The 14072-nt window shown below is 57.4% G+C and overlaps 1 protein-coding gene across 1 annotated transcript in view; it reads left to right on the top strand.

Moving 5' to 3' along the window:
* Positions 1 to 13391, top strand: part of TM9SF4 (transmembrane 9 superfamily member 4) — a 47229-nt gene extending 33838 nt beyond the window's left edge. Inside the window, exons 10-18 of the mRNA XM_066384096.1 lie at positions 306 to 438; positions 2401 to 2482; positions 2584 to 2659; positions 3169 to 3252; positions 5565 to 5740; positions 6188 to 6251; positions 7582 to 7701; positions 8215 to 8304; positions 11496 to 13391. Of these exons, the coding sequence (XP_066240193.1) occupies positions 306 to 438; positions 2401 to 2482; positions 2584 to 2659; positions 3169 to 3252; positions 5565 to 5740; positions 6188 to 6251; positions 7582 to 7701; positions 8215 to 8304; positions 11496 to 11645 (975 nt within the window). The 3' untranslated portion in view covers positions 11646 to 13391. The remainder of the gene's footprint in view (positions 1 to 305; positions 439 to 2400; positions 2483 to 2583; positions 2660 to 3168; positions 3253 to 5564; positions 5741 to 6187; positions 6252 to 7581; positions 7702 to 8214; positions 8305 to 11495) is intronic.
* Positions 13392 to 14072: the final 681 nt, after the last annotated feature.

Genomic DNA, 14072 nt, shown 5'->3' with positions numbered 1-14072 from the left:
TCACCGCCCCAAAACAATCCCAGTTTACATTTGTTGTTTACATTATTTTTCCATATGTTAGGACTGGGATTTGGGGAGGAGGTTTTCCATTTATGGAGCTGTAAGCTTCATGTTTGTGCCCGCCTGGCCCTGTGTGACAGGAAGGCACTTTGTCGTGTCACTTGACCTGCGGTGTCTGAGCAGAGTGAATTGACACCTGAGGGACGCTCAACCCTGGTCTGAGTGGGTCCAGTGGGCTGGTCCCTACAGGGGCCGCCTTCTCCGTAGCACGAGAAGTAACCTCACCTTCTGGTTTTTTGCCGCAGGAAGACACCATGGAAGAGTCTGGCTGGAAGCTGGTGCACGGTGACGTCTTCAGGCCGCCTCAGTACCCTATGATCCTGAGCTCCCTGCTGGGCTCAGGCATCCAGCTCTTCTGCATGATCCTCATCGTCATCTGTGAGTGGGCCTGGCGGGCCCAGTGTGGGCGGCCGTCCCCAGAACAGTGTGGGCCTGCCTCTGAGAGGAGGGTGGGCTTCCCTCCTGGAGAAGGAGGCCTGTCAGCATGTCTGGGCCAGACGGAGCCTCCCCTCCCGCAGGAGGCTGGGTCCTCTCGGCCCCAGGCCCTGGTGGTTTGAGGCTGCCCAGCGCTCACCCGCTCCGTTGACAGCCCACCCCTCCCACTGTCAGCGAGCCGCCCACAGGGCTGAGGCTGGGCTCCTTCTGCAGTCAGGTGTCAAGTGGTTTCCCAAGTCGGCACCCGGATGAGAGCTGGAATCCGATATTTTTTCCCCAAAACAACCCCCCATAAATTAATGTATGGGGTGGGGCAAAAGCAGGTTTACAGCAGTTCATATGGAAAATAATACAGTAATTAATGAATAATAATATAAGAATAATTTGTACTTCCCATACTCAAAACTGTAAACCTACCTGGTAAAATAGCTAGACAGTCCTGAAGTCAGTCTGCCTAAAAATTTTTTTTACCATTTTATCCATCTTTTTTTTTTTTTTTTCAGAGACACAGAGTGAGTCAGAGAGAGGGATAGACAGGGACAGACAGACAGGAACGGAGAGATGAGAAGCATCAATCATTAGTTTTTCATTGTGCGTTGCAACACCTTAGTTGTTCATTGATTGCTTTCTCATGTGTGCCTTGACCGCGGGCCTTCAGCAGACCGAGTAACCCCTTGCTGGAGCCAGTGACCTTGGGTTCAAGCTGGTGGGCTTTTCCTCAAACCAGATGAGCCCGCACTCAAGCTGGCGACCTCGGGGTCTCGAACCCGGGTCCTCTGCATCCCAGTCCGACGCTCTAACCACTGCGTCACCGCCTGGTCAGGCTATCTATCTTTTAATTGACATATAACATTATATTTGTTTAAATGTTTATTTTATTGATTTGAGAGAAAGAAAGACAGAAACATCAATCTGTTCCTATATGTGCCCTGACCAGGGATCGAACCGGCAACCTCTGTGCTTCTAGAGCAGGAGTCCCCAAACTGCAGCCCCCTGAGGCCATTTATCCAGCCCCCACTGCACTTCTGGAAGGGGCACCTCTTTCACCGGTGGTCAGTGAGAGGAGCACTGTATGTGGCGGCCCTCCAATGGTCTGAGGGACAGTGAACTGGCCCCCTGTGTAAAAAGTTTGGAGACCCCTGTTCTAGAGGATGCTCCAACCATCTAGGCCATCCATCCAGGGCAACATTGTTTATTTAAGGTATACAGAATAATGACTTGACATGTGTATATATAGTGAAATGATCACCACAGTAAGTTTAGTTAATATCTATCACCTCACATAGTTGCAATTTAAAAAAAAAATTTGCTAATTTGAGAGAGAGAAACATCAATTTGTGTTCCACTTATGCATGCATTCACTGGTTGATTCCTATATGTGTCCTGACTGGGGATCAAACCTGCAACCTTGGCACATTAGGATGACGCTCCAACCAAGCTACTGGCCAGGACGCAGTTTTTCTCTTGTAATAAGAACTTTTAAGATCTAAGCTCTTAGCAACTAATCTGCCTAAATTTGTATCTCAACTTCATGCCTCCAAACTTTGTGACCTTAACTTCTGTGAACCTCAGTTTCCCCATCTGAGAAATGGGGACACTAACCGCCCCCTCCCCGGGTTGATAAGGTGGGTTCAGTGACCTGACATGCTCAGTGCTCTCAGCTCAATGCCTGGTGGGTCACCAGTGCTCTGTGGGCTGGAAGTTGTGTGTGAGATGTGGCCAGCCCAGGCCCTGCAGCTGCCGCGCTGCGCTGGGCCCAGCTGAGACCAAGCCTTCTCCTAGACAGAGGAGGGGAGGGTACTTACCTTCCCCATCTGCCCAGGGCCCTGCCAGCCAGCCCAGGATGGGGGCCTGGCAGTCAGCCGCCCTGACTCTCTCTCTCCTCTCCCCCGCCCCCCTCCGTAGTTGTGGCCATGCTTGGGATGCTGTCGCCATCCAGCCGGGGAGCGCTCATGACCACCGCCTGCTTCCTTTTCATGTTCATGGGGTAGGTGTGTCTGGGCTCCGGGGGGGGGGGGGGGCTGGCCCATGCCCCACTGCGCCTCCGCTCACAGCGCTCCTGCTGTGGACCCCTGCCGTTTCCCACAGGGTGTTTGGTGGCTTCTCTGCTGGCCGTCTGTACCGCACGCTCAAAGGCCATCGGTGGAAGAAGGGAGCCTTTTGTGTAAGTGTCCCCATCTAGGCCTGTGCCTAGGAGAAGGGGACCTGGTGCGTGTAGGGCCGGCACCTGCCACCCCTAGGACTCAGTTATAGCTTAACCGCCAGCCTAGGCGGTCTGGGTTGGGACCCAGACATACATGTTCAGTAAAAGTTTTATTCATTCATTCCTTATTCAAATATTCAGTGAGCAGCTGCTGTGTTCTAAGTGCTAGTGCATCCGTGAGCCGGAGGGCGCCCCCCCCCCAGTCTGTGGGATAGGCAGGCACCGACTAGGTAACAACAATATGGAAGTGCAGACTGGAGTACGGGCAAGGAACGGGCAGGTCAGGGATCTAAGAGGAAGACAGCGGGAGTCCTGACTGGCCGGGGAGCAGGGAGGCTTTCTGGGGGAATGTTTCCTTAGCTGGGTTCTGGAGGACAAGAGGGGCTTGAGAGCCTCTAGTGTGGGGCCGCCCTGGGCCAGGTGGGAACTCCCTGGATGAAGCCCCCCATCATGGCCCCTCTCGCCTCTAGACAGCAACGCTGTACCCTGGCGTGGTTTTCGGCATTTGCTTCATACTGAATTGCTTCATCTGGGGCAAGCACTCCTCAGGCGCGGTAAGTGCCCTCCCCGGCCAGTGCCGGCCCAGCTCCACTCCCGCGGTCACTTCCTGCTGCTCCCTTCCCTTTTCTGAGCCTCCCAAGTTCTGTTTCCAGCTGGGGGCTCAGGGCTCACGGGGGTTTCCCCAGCCTTGCCCGTGCTTTTGCCTGGGCACTGGCCTTCCTGTGGGCTTTTTCAGACAGCTGGCCAAAGCTCACTTCTCTCTAGTGAGGTTTCCATAGTCCGGGTGCCAACTGGGGAATTTCCCTTTGTCCCAACCAAGGGAAAGCTGCTTGCTGTGGGTTTATTAGGTCAGGATCCCAAAACAGGGCTCTCCTCCAAGAGGCCCTGGGCCTCAGCACCAGCCCCTGCAGGTTGTCCTGTCCTCCGAGGGCATCCTGCCAGCCCCCACTGTGGCTAGCAGCTGCTGGACCCATCGGGTAGGATTGTGAGTTCAGTGGAGGGTCAGGAAGGAGGGCTCTTGGTCGGTGAGCAGGACTGTGGTAGAGGCAGGCAGGCCTTGGCCCTCCACCTGCAGGCGCTCTCTGGAGGTCCTTGGGCTCGGCTTCCAGTCCTCACCGCTGGAGGGCTATTTCTTCCCCTCTCCTGGGAAGCTGCCCTCAGGAGAAACCGTCGTGCCGCCCTCTCACTTCCTCTGTTTTATACCTGTGTTCCGCCCTCTCTCAACATTTTTCTCCCAATTACCAACTGCTCATTACAAACACTCGTTATAGAAATTTTGGAAAGTACAGAAAAGTCAAAGAAGAAGTCAGAAATAACCCATTATCCAACCACCCAGAGATGACTATTATATATGTCTTCAGTCTTTTTTCCCTTTTTTTAAGATTTACTTAAAATCAAATGATGTAATTTAAAAGTTATGAAATAGTAACAGTAACAGTAAACATTTGTATTGTGCTTACTTTGGAATAAGTCCTGTTCTAAGTACTTGACATGTATCACATATATTAATTCATGTCTTCTGTTCTGCATGGTCCTGATGGAAGGTAATACTTTAGGGAAGAGGATGAAGGAACAACAAGCCAGTTCTAGCCCTCCCTGTCCCAGCCCAGGGAGCTCTCTCACTTGCTGGCCTAGGTCTTTCTGGGCACTCACACATGTACATACTGGGTCTTGTTATTAAAACGGAGCTCTAGACATGCAGTTTTATAACCTGCTTCACCTACTGAGTGATATTATAGGGCTTTATTTTAACCAAATGGGGACACACTGTGCAGTCCCTCTCTTTTTTCCTTCACTTAGCATACCAGGCACACAGTATCCCTTTGTTCTGGCCTCTGTCTCCCGTTAGTGCTCTCAGTTCTCAGTTCCTGCCATTCCTGTTCCTTCCCCATGTCCTCCCTGGACAACAAGCTCCGGGATGGTTCCGTCTTCATAGCCCAAATGGTCCATTCCGTGTACTGCTTTTCCCCAGAGCTGCGGTCAGCTCCAGGAGGTTCTGGCCAGGAGCCCTGTGGGGGGGTGTCTGTGGGGCCCGCCCCACCATGGTGGCCCTGCTGTGCCCCTCCTCCCCGGGAGCCCTGCAGGTGCCCCTGCCCCCTGCGCAGCCCCCAGCCTGGCACCGGGGCCTCACAGTGCTGTGCCCTCAGGTGCCCTTCCCCACCATGGTGGCCCTGCTGTGCCCCTCCTCCCCGGGAGCCCTGCAAGTGCCCCTGCCCCCTGCGCAGCCCCAGCCTGGCACCGGGGCCTCACGGTGCTGTGCCCTCAGGTGCCCTTCCCCACCATGGTGGCCCTGCTGTGCCCCTCCTGCCCGGGAGCCCTGCAGGTCCCCCTGCCCCCTGCGCAGCCCCCAGCCTGGCACCAGGGCCTCACGGTGCTGTGCCCTCAGGTGCCCTTCCCCACCATGGTGGCCCTGCTGTGCCCCTCCTGCCCGGGAGCCCTGCAGGTCCCCCTGCCCCCTGCGCAGCCCCCAGCCTGGCACCGGGGCCTCACGGTGCTGTGCCCTCAGGTGCCCTTCCCCACCACGGTGGCCCTGCTGTGCCCCTCCTGCCCGGGAGCCCTGCAGGTGCCCCTGCCCCCTGCGCAGCCCCCAGCCTGGCACCGGGGCCTCATGGTGCTGTGCCCTCAGGTGCCCTTCCCCACCATGGTGGCCCTGCTGTGCCCCTCCTGCCCGGGAGCCCTGCAGGTCCCCCTGCCCCCTGCGCAGCCCCCAGCCTGGCACCGGGGCCTCATGGTGCTGTGCCCTCAGGTGCCCTTCCCCACCATGGTGGCCCTGCTGTGCCCCTCCTGCCCGGGAGCCCTGCAGGTCCCCCTGCCCCCTGCGCAGCCCCCAGCCTGGCACTGGGGCCTCACGGTGCTGTGCCCTCAGGTGCCCTTCCCCACCATGGTGGCCCTGCTGTGCATGTGGTTCGGCATCTCCCTGCCCCTCGTCTACCTGGGCTACTACTTCGGCTTCCGCAAGCAGCCGTACGACAACCCCGTGCGCACCAACCAGATTCCGCGGCAGATCCCGGAACAGCGCTGGTACATGAACCGGTTTGTGGGGTGAGTCTCCGCAGGGCACTGCTCCGAGCCATCCCCTCGGGAACACGGGAGAAGGGTGCCCCCCCGAGGATGCTGTGACTGGCGCTGTGCCGCTCAGCCGGCTCTGGTAGACCTCACGAAAGCTCAGCTCTGCTCTAGGATAGAGAGGACCAGGCTATAGACCAGTCCGGTGTTGGTAGGGACCAGGATGTGGGGCGGGGAAGGTGCGGTGACACGGGTAAACCATCGCTTAGACCTCAGACTTGCGGGTGTCACCCGCCCCTCTGTACTTCGGTTTCCCCGTCTGTTAAATGGAGAGAATGCTGCCCGCCTTGCTTACCCCTCAAGGGGCTGTGCTGGTACCAAAGCACGCAGGAAGAACTAGAGCCCCCAGCGTCAGGCAGGCAGCGCAGAGGCCCGGGCCCTGCTGGCCGGGCCCTCACGGCGCCACCTCCCGCTCTGCTGCAGCATCCTCATGGCTGGGATCCTGCCCTTCGGCGCCATGTTCATCGAGCTCTTCTTCATCTTCAGTGTGAGTAGTGCTGCCCGCCCCTCCCTGCACTTCCGCAGGGTCACCCTGCCGGCCGGGCCCCGCCCCCCACGCGGGCGCTCTGCTCCTGCTGCCTGTCACTGTTCAGATGGGCCATTTAACCCCTCGGAGCCCCCGTTTTATTTTCCTTTTCTTTTTAGAGAGGGATGAGAAGCATCAACTCCTAGTTGTGTCACTTTAATTGTTATCAATTGCTTCTCATTCATGCCTTGAAGGGTGGGGAGGACGGTACACTCCAGCCCTGTCCACTGCGCCACCGCGGGTCAGGTGGAGCCCTCATCTTGATCCCGCCGTGAGCTAGCAGCCCTGCCTCCCAGGACAGCTCGGAGGGCGGAGGAGGGTGGCGTGTGCTGGGCCCGGGGTGGGGGGCTCAGTGCCTAGAGGCTGCTTCGCAACCCTGGAGGCCGCCCCCCTGTTGTGAACATCACTGCTCTCCTCTGGTCTGCGGGTTCCTACACATCTGTCCTAGGTGACTCAGAGCTCTCAGGACAGTGGGGGGGCTGGTTTTCAGTATCGCTGTGAGCTGGGATGTGATCATGTCTGTAAAAGGCATAGTGCTTGGCACTCAGGAAATGGCTGCTAAATTGTAGTCGTGGCTATGATGACGACTGCTCCTGTCCCGGGCGGGCCGAGTGGAGGTTGGCAGTAGGCTCCTCACAGCCATCGGCATCTGCCTGAACCAGTGCAGAGTGCCTGCGACCGAGTCGCTGCTGGACAGTTATTTGCTCTGGAGTGGCCATGCCTCTCCCTGCTGGGCTCCCTTTGCCCACCAGCCCTGCCTCGGAAAAGGGTCCGAGGGTGGGTGGGCTGCCCTCCCCGGGAAGCCACCTCAGTTCTCTGTGACCTGGGTTATTCCCCAGCCTTGCTGAGCCCTGGCTTCTCCAGCTGTTAAAGTCCACACTTTCATGGGTTCACATGTAGAGATGTCCACAGAGCATGGAGCTTGCCTGGCCTGTGGTGAGATGCCCCTGAATGGCTGCTGTGTCATTTTAATGGGGGTGGGATTCATTACTTCCTACAAGCTGCCGTGTTCAGGCTGGGCCCACCCATCCTAGGATCAGCCATGGCTCAGCCACTCCCTAAAAAGAGCCCAGGCTCACCCTTTGCTCCAGGGAGGAGGGGCCAGTCAGAGCCACATGCTGGGCCCATGGACCCCGATGACGTCACGATGGTGTCTCCATTCCTGCCCTGGTGACCAGTGGTATGGCAGTCCTGACGGGGCTGGTGTCCCAAGAATAGGCAGGCTGTGCCAGGAGAAAGGGCCGCTGGGCAGAGGCAGGCCCCCTGAAGGCCAGCTGCGGTGTGTCCACAGGCAATCTGGGAGAATCAGTTCTATTACCTCTTCGGCTTCCTGTTCCTCGTCTTCATCATCCTGGTGGTGTCCTGCTCGCAAATCAGCATCGTCATGGTGTACTTCCAGCTGTGTGCAGAGGTGAGGGCGTGGGGGACCTGGGGCAGCATCGAATGGGTCAGTGAGGCTCCCTGCTTTCCCACCTGATGTCCCCCCTGCTGCCTGTGAGGTCCTGGGCAGGTGCATCCCCTCCCCTCTCTGCACCTCCATGTATTCAGCAGGCTCTGCCATCAGGCTCTGTGCTTTCCTCATGGGACGAGGACAGCAGTAGGACCTGACTCAGGGCTGCCGCCCAGGCTAAACTGGGCTGCTCCACAGACGGCACTGAGGACGGTGCCTGGCACACAGAGCGTTTACTCAGGACATGACATCGCTACTGCCCCTGTTTGAATTTGAGGTGTATGTTATAAACAGTGAAGTTCACCCTTCTTAGTGTGTTTTTGAAAATGTGTGCAATTGTGAAACCACAGTTATAGTCAAGATGGAAAGCACTTCCATCACCCCAAATACGCTTTTCTTCCCCAGGGTCTGCGGGCCTGAGGGCCAGCGCGGGACTGGGCGGGACGGGGGCTGACCCTGCTGTCTCCTCCCCAGGATTACCGCTGGTGGTGGAGGAACTTCCTGGTCTCCGGGGGCTCCGCCTTCTATGTCCTGGTGTATGCCATCTTTTATTTTGTGAACAAGGTACCACCCTTACTTGTTACCAAGGCCAGTGGGCCCTTCCAGGGAAGGGTGGGGGAGGGGTGGCTGCGGGGAAGCAGGGGGTCTGCATCTTCCCGTCAGCACGGGGCCGGGGCCAGCACAGACTGTCTGCTCTGGAGCACCCGTCTCTGTAGGGAAGGGGGTCTGCGTCCTGTGCGTTTGGGAGATAAAAGCCTTCAGAATCTACGACCGTGAGAATATTGTACGCAAAACCTGTGAGATACAGGCTGAGGGGCACTTAGAGGAAATAGGTCCCCTTACAGTGCTTCCAGTAAGAAATAGGGGACGCTGGTAACACAGTATTCACCTCAAGAAGCTAGAACAAAAAAACCTGAAAGAATAAAGAAGGTACATGAGAAGAGTTAATAAAGGTGAAAGCAGAGAGTGAGGAACTCACTGTTGGCACCACCGTTAGTCCTCAGGCACCCTGTCTCTGGGCGCGTCCCCCTTCCTCGTCCCAGGACCGCTTAGGGCTTCCCAACAAGGGCGGGCGGCGGGCCAGGCCTCACTGCACCTCAGCCCGGCTGCCGCAGGTGACGTGCAGGCGAAGGAGAGGGAGCCCGGCTCAGTGACTCGGCCCGTTCACAGAGCCCATGGTCCTCAGTGGTGTGAGTCAGAGTGCAGACAGCCCCACACAGTTTTGGTCGATGCACGTGTGGCAGACGAGAGGGGCCGCTGAGCAGTCTGTGCGCGTGGCAGACCTCTCGCCTCCGGGCCCACGCTGGAGAGCGGTCTCACCGGCCGCACTCTGAGTCTCCAAGCCCCAGAGCGAGTGGTCCTCTGCTTGCACCCAGGGTGTGTTCAGAGCCAGGGCCGTGGGTGGCCGAGGCCTGGAGAGTTCTTCCCCGAAAGGGGAGATAGAAAGACGGTCAGGATCGTTGGTGTAGGGCTACATGCTGCTTAGCAAGCACCCCTGCCTGCAGGGTGCCAACCGCTCCCCCTTTCCCAGGGTTTCCAGTGAGTGACCGTCTAGCTCGGGTCGGCACACTACCCCCAGGGCTGTGTGAGACACAGCCGTGCTGCTCAGTTACACGCCGCCTGTGGCTGCTTTCACAGCAGCCTGGCAGGCAGGGGGAGCGGCTCGGCGGAGACCCGTGGCCCCCAAAACCCGGGCTCCTTATGCCCTGGCCCTTCAAGAAGGAGCTGGCTGAGCCCTGCTCTCGCAAATCCCACGACAAAAGATACGCCCTCCTGATACTCCGTTCTCTCCTTGGACGGCTCCTGTCACTATCAAGTGCTTCCTTGAGTCCCACTGAAATCTGCCTCCATCAACTTCTGTCTTCAGACCGTAGAATTCCTGGAGTCATCCAGAACAAATCTAGTCTCTCTCCTCTGTATCTCATATTAATCAGAAATGTTTTGAGTGAAAAGTGACCAAAACCCCATTCCAATTAGCTTAAGCAAAGAGACCATATTGCCTGATGGAACAGGACAGTTGAAGAAGCCGGCACTGTGGCCTGAGGCTGGGTAGACCCAGCGTTCCAGGCTGCCAGGGCTGTGGCCACGCCTCAGCCCCGCATGTCCGGCGTGGGTCTGCCGGCAGGGTCTTTACACGGGAGAAAGTTGGCCCCTGACATCCCTTGAGCCCCCCTTTTTGCAGCTTGGCGGCCGTGTAGCTGAGAACGGTTGTGTTCCAGCGTCACAGTGTCATTCCCGGGAAGCCTGTTGCCGGCCTGGGTCATGCACCGGCCCTCTCTGTTCCTCTGACCGACTAGCGTAGGTTTTACACCAGGAATGACAGCCCCAGCAGGACCAGAGGTGGGGGAGTGAGCACCCCAAAACAGAACAGGAGGAGGACAGGGATAGCATTGGCTAACAAGTTCTGGCCACCATCACCTCCTACCTGGCCCCCTGGGGTCCCATCCTTTCTTCTGGGTGCCGGAAGCCACCTCCCCTCGCCCAGAGCCCTCCTCATCTGTGGTGTGGCCCCGGCCTCTCTGGATGCAGAGGGCATTCCAGCACTGCCTTTCTGCGTCGTCCTGCTCCTGGACTTCCGCTCCGCCACCCTGTTACCCTCCGCCTGTCTCCAGCCAGGAGAAACCTTATAACAGGAGAGATGGGGGTTGAGCCTGAAAACATGGCCTTCGCCCCCAGTTCGAGAACGCTCGACCTCAGGGAGAAGCTGTCAGGGCAGTGACCGTTACTGTTTTCTTATGGGCTCCTGGCGTTCTGTGACCCTGTGTCTGCCCGGGAGCCTGGAACGGGCCCCAGTGTGCCGGCAGGTCTTCACTCCAGGGTTCTGGGTGCGCTCCCCGTGGCCCCGCTCGCACCCACAGCGCAGGTCCCGGCCCCCTGCCTCGGCCTCGGCTCTCCAGGGAGGGGTCCGGAATGCTCCCAGATCAAGTCCTGGGAGATGTTAGCCGGCAGTGACAGGAGCACTCTGAGGGAGAGGGGACTAGGCTGGGACGGGTGGATGGGGCTCCCTGGTCCTTGTGCTGAGGGTTGTAGGTGTCCTGTCCTCACCCGTTCCTTGTCTGCCGCCCCAGCCACCCAGAGTGTCACTGCACTGTTCTAGGGGCTGGGGAGGGGAAAGAAGTGACACGTCTGTGACTGTCCTACCTCCTGCTCTCTGGCCCTCGGCCCCAGGGTCGCACCTGCCTTCCAGTGTTCTCGTAGTGAGACCCCCTCACCCAGCGGACAATGGCCGGGTCCGTAGATTTTCTCAGTCCTCCTGCCTCCAGGTTTCAGTTTCGGCCCCTCCGCTTCCTAGGGTGTAACTGCGTGTTCAGCCCCTCTGCTTCCTAGTGTGTGACTGCGTGTTCAGCCCCTCCGCTTCCTAGGGTGTAGCTGCGTGTTCAGCCCCTCCGCTTCCTAGGGTGTGACTGCGTGTTCAGCCCCTCCGCTTCCTAGGGTGTGACTGCGTGTTCAGCCCCTCCGCTTCCTAGGGTGTGACTGCGTGTTCAGCCCCTCCGCTTCCTAGGGTGTGACTGCGTGTTCAGCCCCTCCGCTTCCTAGGGTGTAACTGCGTGTTCAGCCCCTCCGTGCCCGTGGGTAACATGGGTGGTAGCCGACTGTGGTTGGGAGACTCCCAGGCGGTGGGCACGCCGGCCCTCGCTGCCTGCCCAGAGCGGGCCCTCCCCCACCGGGCCCCACTTCTCCGCGGGCGCGGGTGGTCTGGCGGCCCTGGCGGCCTGGCACTGAGTGCCCACCCTTTCTTCTCGCTCACGCCCCAGCTGGACATCGTCGAGTTCATCCCCTCTCTCCTCTACTTCGGCTACACGGCCCTCATGGTCCTGTCCTTCTGGCTCCTCACGGGCACCATCGGCTTCTACGCAGCCTACATGTTTGTCCGCAAGATCTACGCAGCCGTGAAGATAGACTGACAGGGAGGGTCGTGGCCAGGCCCCCTATCCTCGGACAGGCCCCTGCGGGGAGCTGCAGGCGCAGGATAAGAGACCTGCCCCTTTGGAGTGGACCTCCTGGCACAGTGTCCCTGGACCCCGGGCTGCGGGGGCGGGCGGGCCTGTAGATAAACCGTGCGTTTTCCTTCATCATCTTTCTCCAGTTCTGTGGGGGATGAGGTGTTCTATGGGTTGTTCTCTCTGCAGTGCTAAGAAAGTTCCCTGCAGTGGGGACTCTCGGACACATTCAGGTTTATTTTTGGTTAGGGTTTTTTTCCTTCATTTTATTTTGTTTTTTTAAACAATGGATCCAGCATGGATAAATCCACGAGACACTGGGTTTCTGTCACTGTCTCCACCTCAGTTCCTCAGGGCTGTTGGCCACCCCACAACTAACTGGAAGAAGACACGCTGGGGCTTCGGTGAGGTGTCCAGACCTCTCCACCATCCTCTCCTTTCATGCCGTGACAAGCACAGCTGCAGCCCGGACACGTGTCCTCAGTGCCCACAGTCCTCCGCCGGCCACTGTCCCTCCTCTTCTTGCCCCCTCGACTCCTCCCAGGGTTGCCCAAGCAGGGCTCCCAGCCAGGCCTCCGGGTCGGCTCGTCTGGTCACCGGGAGCAGGCCCAGCCTTGGTTGCTGTGAAGAACTCCCCGGAAGTACTAGGGAGCAGCAGGAATTTGCTGGACCAGAGAGGAGACTTGCAGTGAACTGTTTTTGTGCCAAGAAACCCTGCACCCAGGGCCAGGTATTTCCAGAGCCAAGCCAAGTCTCCATGTGTCTGTGTCTGGGCCGAGGGGCCTCACCCCCCAGGATTGCTCCTCACCCCCTTCTCCAGGGGGGTGCTATCCTTGGCAAAGTGCTGATGGCGGGGCCTCTCCCTGAACAAGGCCTGGAGCCCCGGGTCCCATCCTTTAGGTGGCTGAGAAGAGGCATTCCCTCCCAGACACCCCCAGCACAGTGCCCATGTGCAGCGCCTTTAGCCAAACCCATCCGCACCTCCCCCTGCCTCACCCACGCCCCTCCGAGTTCTGACCTCTTTTTGGGGACGTCCAGAGCTGCTAGTAAGGAGGGAGATGGGAGCAAGGTGCTGCCTTTCTTCCTCGATTCCCAAGGATTGGCAGGGAGCCCGTTTCCCCGAGTTAGAGAGGGCGCTGACATGGTAGTCTGTCTGGCTCTTACTACCGCCCAGCTCTGGGGGCCAGCCCTGCCTGCCTGCTCTGCATGTCACACTTGCTCTTAAATTGCAAGAGACCAAACCCACCCTGGGATTAGGGTGTAGGTAACAGCCACTCACCCTTGCTCCGGCCCCTGTGGGACTCCCACCACAAGACAAAGCTCAGGATGAAGGTTAAACTAGGGACACAGCCTACCCCCCCCCCCAGATTCTTCCAGTGGCCCCTACCAGCTCCACCAGTCAAACCCATGAACTTCTCAACCTTGCCTCAGAGTGACTCCACAGTGCCAAGTGGCAGCCACCAAGAAGCAGGTTGGAGAAAATGGAACCCAAGCAGTAGGTTGTTTATTCAATTTTTGTTTATTCAAATTTTGAATTTTTTCTCTAAGAAATTCTCTTTAGGGGAGGGAGTAGGGAAATGGACTTCTCATAAAGGATTTAAACATCAATTTTTCTGACTTTTGTAATCATCATCATCATTATTTTTAATTGAAAAATGCCTGTATGCCTTTTTTTGGTCCAATTGTAAATAAATATGCCATTGTCCTGTTGTCATGTCTCATGAATCTCTTGTCAAGGTTAGGGGTAATACGCCTTCAACGGCAAGCAGTAGAAAGAGGTCAAATTGGCTTAAGCCCCAGGGGCAATTGATTGGTTCATAAGTCACCAAGGAAAGGAATGGTTTGGCTTCAGGTCTGGATAGATCCAGGTGCTCAAGGAATAGCCTTAGGATTCTCCCTTTTCCCACTATGCTGCTCTCCGGCCCATTCTGACCTATTGTCACGAGTTTTCTTCCCTATGGGGGAGGTGGGAAGGATATGGCACAGATCTCTCTAGGCTTACATTAGCCAGTTTGGAAAGCCTAGAAAAATAAGCATCTCCTTCCCTACTGCAATCTATTTAATACAGATAAATCCTAGGAAAGGTCTCTAGGGGGCCCAGCTGGGATTACTGTTTTCACGTCTTGAATCTGTCACTTATATCCAGGCGAATAGAGTACTGTTACGGGCTACATACTCCCAAGATGACTGGCTGTCGTGAATGTCACCACCTGGAATGGGTGGTAGGGAAGAACAGCTTGGTTCCCAAGGTAAGGGATGTAAGGCGACCAGAACAGGTGCCTCTGGCACCCCGCCCCTCCAACTCCAAGCTGCAGTGAGTTTGTCTCATTCTGGTTTTGGGGGGGGGGGGTGTTTTTTTAATTTTTTTTTTTTTTTTTCTTTTCTTTTTCA

This window comes from Saccopteryx leptura, chromosome 5 (genome assembly GCF_036850995.1).
Source record: "Saccopteryx leptura isolate mSacLep1 chromosome 5, mSacLep1_pri_phased_curated, whole genome shotgun sequence".
In the NCBI taxonomy this organism is placed as follows: domain Eukaryota; kingdom Metazoa; phylum Chordata; class Mammalia; order Chiroptera; family Emballonuridae; genus Saccopteryx; species Saccopteryx leptura.
Note: the sequence above shows the minus strand (reverse complement) of the source record. Positions and strands in the feature narration are given on the sequence as shown.